The 7,315-nt window shown below is 37.7% G+C and overlaps 3 protein-coding genes across 4 annotated transcripts in view; 2 read left to right on the top strand and 1 right to left on the bottom strand.

Moving 5' to 3' along the window:
* Window positions 1-2,322, top strand: part of LOC104724411 (exocyst complex component EXO84B) — an 11,397-nt gene extending 9,075 nt beyond the window's left edge. The window contains exons 4-8 of one of the 2 annotated variants that reach the window (XM_019235156.1): window positions 7-333; window positions 747-1,262; window positions 1,482-1,670; window positions 1,765-1,901; window positions 1,988-2,322. In XM_019235156.1, the coding sequence (XP_019090701.1) occupies window positions 7-333; window positions 747-1,262; window positions 1,482-1,670; window positions 1,765-1,901; window positions 1,988-2,144 (1,326 nt within the window). In that variant the 3' untranslated portion in view covers window positions 2,145-2,322. The remainder of the gene's footprint in view (window positions 1-6; window positions 334-746; window positions 1,263-1,481; window positions 1,671-1,764; window positions 1,902-1,987) is intronic. The other variant, XM_019235158.1, reaches the window with a different exon arrangement.
* LOC104751904 (transcription factor GTE12-like) lies at window positions 2,775-3,761 on the bottom strand. Its single transcript, XM_010473961.1, has one exon. It carries the CDS (start codon window positions 3,759-3,761, stop codon window positions 2,775-2,777), a length of 987 nt encoding a protein of 328 aa, XP_010472263.1.
* Window positions 4,419-6,046, top strand: LOC104724402 (uncharacterized acetyltransferase At3g50280-like). Its single transcript, XM_010442889.2, has one exon. It carries the CDS (start codon window positions 4,471-4,473, stop codon window positions 5,968-5,970), a length of 1,500 nt encoding a protein of 499 aa, XP_010441191.1. The 5' UTR covers window positions 4,419-4,470; the 3' UTR covers window positions 5,971-6,046.

The following is a 7,315-nucleotide window of genomic DNA, read 5'->3' as shown; positions in this document are numbered from 1 at the left end:
TTTTCCCTTCTTGTTAAAAGGCATGCATTAGCTTCTTCTGCAGCAGCGGGAGGGCTAAGAGCTGCCGCAGAATGTGCACAGATAGCTCTTGGGCATTGTTCCTTGTTGGAAGCGCGTGGTTTGTCCCTCTGCCCAGTGCTTCTAAAGCACTTTAAGCCTATCGTGGAACAGGCATTGGAGGCAAATCTTAAGCGAATTGAAGAAAACACTGCAGCTATGGCTGCTGCGGATGATTGGGTGCTGACATATCCTCCTGCTGGTAGTCGTCATGCTAGTACAGCATTTCAGAATAAGCTTACATCCAGTGCTCACCGCTTTAATCTCATGGTACAGGTAGGCAATCTTAACAAACACTTTTCTCCGCAAAGCCTTCATTTTTTCAAGTTGTGTTATAGAAAATAAAGTTCTTAGGAAATGCAAAGCTGCAAACATGCTAGAAAAATGAATTATTTGCACTGTTAGACATCTACTGTGTCACTCTCAGATATGCCAGTAGTATCCCATGAAAATTGCTTATTATATGAGTTTATGTATCAGCGACAAAATCATGGGTGATGATTGATTAGAACTTGCACTCGAGTGCCAAATTGCACTCACATTCCCATTGAAAAAAATATTCGTAAACTCTATGCATTATCAATTCTCTCTTAGCTTCTCTGATTGGCAATCAATTCCCTAATGGGTTGACATGAATTTTAGATAGATTTTTCAAGTAGATCCTTTTTGATATTGGTATTTTGTTGCAGGACTTCTTTGAGGATGTAGGACCTCTCCTAAGTATGCAATTGGGAAGTAAAGCGCTAGAAGGTCTGTTTCGGGTGTTCAACTCATATGTAGATGTGCTGATAAGAGCACTTCCTGGTTCGATAGAAGAAGAAGAGGCAAATTTTGAAGGTTCGTGTAGCAAGATTGTCCAAATGGCTGAGACCGAGGCAAATCAACTTGCATTACTCGCAAATGCATCATTGCTAGCGGATGAATTACTCCCACGTGCTGCCATGAAACTGTCTCTTGATCAGACTGGTCACAGGACAGACGACCCAAGGAGACCTTCGGACAGACAAAATCGTAATCCTGAACAACGAGAATGGAAGAGGCGTTTACTTAGTACTGTTGACAAGTTAAAAGATGCGTTTTGTCGCCAGCATGCCTTGGATCTCATTTTTACCGAGGAAGGAGATAGCCATCTCTCTGCAGATATGTACATAAACATAGATGGAAATGGCGAGGATGTGGACTGGTTTCCATCTCTGATATTCCAGGTAGTTGTTGTTTCATTTCCATCAGTGCAGCTTGCGTTTATAATGTGCTGTACCCAGATGTGTAGTCACTTGCGAACTCTTATTGGCTGATTCAGTGTTGTCGAGTTGAATCCATGTTTTGTCATGGTGTATCTGATCGCTTCAAGAAAATGATTTTTTTACTTTGTCATTTCTAGCTTAATATTCTTATACTCTGGGTGTTGCATCGCTGGAAAACAGGAACTTTTTGCCAAACTTAACAGGATGGCAAGTCTAGCAGCAGATATGTTTGTGGGAAGAGAAAGATTTGCCACATCTTTGTTGATGCGTTTAACAGAGACTGTGATCTTATGGCTTTCTGGAGACCAGAGCTTTTGGGATGAAATTGAGGAAGGTCCTAGGCCTCTGGGACCTCTTGGCCTGCGGCAGGTTTGTAATCTCATTCTTGCTTCTACGTAAGTAGTATATTCTGCGAGCATTGAAATTGTTATGTACTTTTGTTAACAACCTGCATCTGTCACAGCTATATTTGGACATGAAGTTTGTCATGTGCTTTGCATCCCAAGGTCGCTACCTCTCGAGGAATTTGCATAGGGGTACTAATGAGATAATATCTAAAGCCTTAGCAGCTTTCACTGCAACAGGGATGGATCCATATAGGTATGTCGGTATTGGGGGTATGTTGCAATGTTTTTAGCCTTTTTGGGAAGCATAACTGATTAAATGTGGTTGTATATGACGTGCAGTGAGCTACCAGAAGACGATTGGTTCAACGATATATGTGTGGATGCCATGGAAAGATTGAGTGGTAAGACAAAAGGCAACAATGGAGAAGTCAACAGTCCGACTGCGTCAGTGTCAGCTCAGTCTGTTTCATCAGCGAGATCTCATGGCAGCTATTGAACCAAACCCATCTTACATTTGTAAAGAGATGGGTGTTTAATAACTTTTGATCTTCTCGTATCAGCTTTGCTTCCATAAGCCTTTTCTTTTGTAGAGTCTCCAATTGTTGATGATATGATTTTGGATGTGTGTAAATGTGTTTGAGATGATATGATTATTTTCTTTTATTGGTCGTCTCTCTCTCTCTCTCTCTCTCTCTCTCTCTCTCTCTCTCTATGGATGCATTCGTTGGGTTAAGAATTGAAGAGAGTGTTGATCTTTCTTCCCTATGCTACAACCACATTCTCTTTTGGTGTTGGATCTGATGGCCAAAATCGTTACAATCGAAACAATAGGGAACTTATACTGAAGGAACTGAACTATAAATCGTTTATTGATGTAAAAGTTCTCTAATATATTCCTGTCATGTCATACAAGTTTTACGTACTTAAACCAACGAAAACAAAAGCAAAACAAAGCACTGTTACAATAAAATCAAGCCAATAATAATAGCTGACGAGAAACTTGCAACTTAAAAGGAACTGGCAGTACTGCAGCAATTGGCCAAAGATTCCTCGAGAATGCTGAATCTATAAGTAATTACACGAGACTGCAGGAGTCTCTCTCTACTAGATCTTCTCTACTAGCTAGCTAGATCTCTCCTTCCTCCTTAATCTCTTCAAGTTCCGGCCAATAATCCTCAAATATTAAACGCAGACCAAGCTCTTGAAGGCTCCGAGTTCTTGCCAGATAGGATCCACCACAGAGTTTGACCATGTCCTTCTCTGTTTCCAAGTTGTTTACAACATTGAATTTGGCTTCTTCTGCCAACTCCTCTAGTGCAAGCCGTTCCCTGCATAGCACTTTCAACCTGGCGGCTCTAGTCTCACTTTCAATTCTAGCTTCCTCTTCACGTTGCCTTGTTTCTAAAAGTTGCTTTGCTTTCTGCATTCCCATCATCACATCAGCCTTGTTGTTACTGCCACCACTCTCGTCAATGAGCTCCTTTCTATATCTGGCTTTCGCGATAGTATCTGCAAATCGAATCCTGATTGCTGCCGCACGAAGAGCCTTCGGATCGAATTTGCTCTCAGTCTCAGGCTTATCCTCTTTCAGTACTGCTGGACTTTTCGAAAGAGATGAAACCTTTTGGTCCAAGTAAAAGCTCTCACAAGCTTTCTTCTTAATCACCGGTTCCCATCTGACCTCGAAAACCCTCATAAGCTTCTTAGCGTTCTTGTGAAGCGAATTCTCAGGAGGATAATAACGAATCGCATTCTCATAGACCAATCGAACATCTTTGGGAAACTCTTTAGCAATACTGACGTAGAGATTCTTGGCGAGTTTGGACTTGATCGTGACGAAGTCCATTGGCTTTGATATAACAGAGAAGTAATTAGGGTTTTCAATGACAAGCTCCTCGAAACGCGAACCAAACCATTCGTCTCTCATCGATTTTAGTACCTTTAGACACATATCATACATGGACGACGACGACTCGCCATCCACATCCAGCTTTTGCTTCTTCGTATTTTCCAGATCATCATCACGCTGCTCTTCAGCTTTACGCTTCTTCCTGGATTGATTGACTTCAGAGCCAAGGCATATCCTCAGTCTCAGTTTTGTTTCTGTAACCATTCTTACATAATACATGATGAAAAGCAACAAGAACACAAACACAAACCCTAGTTAACGTCTTCGTGGTGATGAATGGAAAAAACAAAAAACGCAAAAAAAGTTATGAGTGAAAGAAGTTACTGCCGTACTTACCTTATATACACATTAGAGGATTAGGGCTTTTTGTTTTAATTACTGTGATTAGTAAACTAATTATAGCCATTGTGATCAAGTTAGTACTAACATGGATAATTAGCGTCATGTTATTATAATTACGATTAGTCCCTATTTGTATTTCCTTTGTTCCAACGAGGAGCGTAGTAAGTGAAAATAATTTAGGAATCTTCCTTGCAGTTTCGTTTTTTTTTTTCTTAATAGTTTAATTATATTCGGAACGGGTTAAGATCCATCTCACTCCATGAGATCTCTTCTTTCATGCTTGAGCCTTGATTCACAAGATCTCACTATCAACAAATCGTTTCGAATGACATCAACCAATCTAGAGGCTCTTATATAGTTTTGTATGGGATTTGTATCAAACCGGAATCAGCTACATTCGCTGCCGGAGTAACAACAAGTCAGCAATCAATCCACCGAGCTCTGGTAAACAAATTCCAATCAAAGAAAAACACTTTCATTTTTCACTTGGACGGTAGGTTGATAATAATGGGCTCATTAATGTAACTCAATAAATATCAAAACCAGTCCACCGTCTTAGTAGATAACGTCTATGTGGCAAAGACCACACATTGTGTTTAGAGTTTGGTATATTTATGTCAATCATGTAGTAGTTGAAGTGATCTCTAAGAGCATAGTTCTACCAAAAAAAAAAAAGAAAGACATGGGAGATGTAGTAGTAGTTGAAGTGATCTCTAAGAGCATAGTTCGACCAGATGAGAGCTACAAGAACGAGGAATCGGATCGAGTTAAGAAGATCCATCTGACTCCATGGGATCTCTTCTTTCTTCGAGCCGAATACGCACAGAGAGGTCTTCTCTTTCCTCAACCCGACCCGGATACCCATTTCATCTCTCGGTTAAAATCCTCTCTCTCGGTCGCTTTGAACATCTTCTACCCATTCGCCGGTCGTCTCGTCAAGATCGAGAACCAACACGACGGAACGGCGTCGTTTCACGTAGACTGCGATGGTTCAGGTGTCAAATTCGTCCACGCTTCAGCTAAAACCGTTTCGGTGAGTGATGTTTTAGAGCCTGCCGATGGTCACGTCCCTGAGTTCTTGAAACGTTTTTACCCGGCGAACGGAGTTAGAAGCTGTGACTGTGAAGAGATCTCTGATTCGTTAATCGCTTTTCAAGTGACGGAGCTGAAAGATGGAGTCTTTATCGGATATGGTTATAACCATATCGTTGCTGATGGGATTTCGTTTTGGAGTTTCTTCAACACTTGGTCGGAGATTTGCTTTGATTCCGATCATCATCGGAGAAAGTTTCCTCCTTTGGTTCTCCGTGGATGGTTTCTCGACGGGATTGAGTATCCGATTCGAATTCCGATCTCAGAGACGGAGACACCACCGAACCGGGGGGTTGTTAATGTTGTTGGTACTTCATCGTCATTACAAGAGAAGATTTTTCGATTCACGAGTAGAAACGTCTCTGAGCTCAAAGCGAAAGCCAACGGCGAGGTTAGTGCCGATGATCGGAGAATCTCGTCGCTTCAAGCGGTGTCGGCGTATATGTGGCGAGCGATAATCAGAAACAGTTGTGAATTGAGTCGAGAAGAAGTGATTTGTTTCAAGTTACTGGTGGATATGAGGCCAAGACTAAACCCTCCGCTCGACAAAGAGTGTTTCGGGAATACAGTCGGGCTCGCTACGGCGACGACCACCGTAGGGGAGATGGTTAACAATGGGCTTGGTTGGGCTGCTCTGCTTATAAACAAAACCCTTGGTTCACAAACGAATGAAGAGTTTAGAAAGTTTGCTCAGAACTGGGTGAAGGAACCGAGTTTGTTGAAGGCATCATCGAGCAATTATATAGTAGTAGCTAGCTCTCCTCGGTTTAATGTGTATGGAAACGATTTCGGTTGGGGTAAACCGATTGCGGTTCGAGCTGGACCGGGTAATACTCATGATGGCAAACTCATTGCTTATCCGGGAGTTGAACAAGGAGACATGGAGATTCACACGTGTTTATCGTCTGCTGTTTTGGAAAAATTATCGACTGATGCAGACTTCTTGAAACATGTATGTGTTCAAAAGTTGAACATGTGATACCGAATCTTTGTGTTATATTATCACTAGTAATTAGTCCATGCAATGCATAATAGTTTTAATTATATTTCTTAAATTTTCTTAAACTAAAATATTGTTTTATTAATGTAATCTCAAAAAAATTATACTAATGTCTGAATCTTAAAAAAATTTATAGTAATTTCTCAAAATAACACTCCTGTCAACATTTTTTTGGTATGGTTATTTATTATACAAAAATTAAAATATATAAACTTCTCTATAAATCAAAAATTAACCAATACTACAAAAAATTATTACAAATTGATTAGCTATATTAATATAAATAATAATATATAAATTTAAACATTTCACTCATCAATTTAATTTATAGTGCTAGATTTCATACTAATGGTTTCATCTTTAGAGGATTTAGTTAAATGGTATTTTAATAATTATATTATTTCTATATTTCACTTTTTTCATCTTGCTTAAATCAAGAAAATCAATTTTTTCATAAATAAGTTCTTTTTGTTTTCAAAAACCTCAAATCTTAAATAATATAAAAATTATATTGATCTTTACATATTTATCTATTGGATCACAAAACAAAATAGACTTTACAAAATAAAATAGACTTTATGAATGGATAATTATATTGATAATTCTAAATTATTAAAAATGATACATGAATATGTGAGATAACCAGAGTACATAATACAAAATTAGAGATGGATTTTTTCAACTTCATGACCTTATTGTATGGTGAATATTGTAAGAATATGAAAAATAATGACTTATAAGATGCTAATCTAAAATAGATAATGAAGATAAACCTTTTAAAATATATTCTCAAATAAATTTGATTTTTTGTTAAAACCAACATATGTGAATTTAAATTTAGCTATGGAAATTTTAAAAATAAATATGAATAGATTAGAAAGGCAAAAAATATATAAAAAAAATATTTTATTTTTATATAAATAAAATAAAAATTGAAAACAATGTTAATTATATATAATACTTTCTAAATTAAAATATAGAATCAAACTCTTACAATACATATTAGATATAACAACATTTGATAGTGGTGTGAGAGGAGGAGAGAATGATTACTTATAAGATGATAATCCAAATTAGATAATGGAGATGAATCTTTAAATATAAAAACAATGTAAAATATATATATCATGTAGTCTCTAAAATTAAAAGTTAGCATTAAAATTTTACAATGATATTTCATTTGGTTTTTTGTAGCCCATACAACAAAATTAAGAAACTGAAAACATAAAAAAAAAATGATTTGAGATATTGTGGAAGAGAATGAAAGAAGTGGAAGAGAATGCGAGAATATCAAAATGAGAAAGTAAAAAATGCCAATATGAGA

The sequence above is a fragment of the Camelina sativa genome, chromosome 2 (genome assembly GCF_000633955.1).
Source record: "Camelina sativa cultivar DH55 chromosome 2, Cs, whole genome shotgun sequence".
Taxonomy (NCBI): Eukaryota; Viridiplantae; Streptophyta; class Magnoliopsida; order Brassicales; family Brassicaceae; genus Camelina; species Camelina sativa.
This window is presented reverse-complemented; position numbering and strand designations above follow the sequence as displayed.

Bases quoted from the DNA above. Each gene is read 5' to 3' on its own strand.
- LOC104724402 (XM_010442889.2), top strand. From the start codon at position 4,471: ATGTGGCAAAGACCACACATTGTGTTTAGAGTTTGGTATATTTATGTC.
- LOC104751904 (XM_010473961.1), bottom strand. From the start codon at position 3,761: ATGGTTACAGAAACAAAACTGAGACTGAGGATATGCCTTGGCTCTGAA.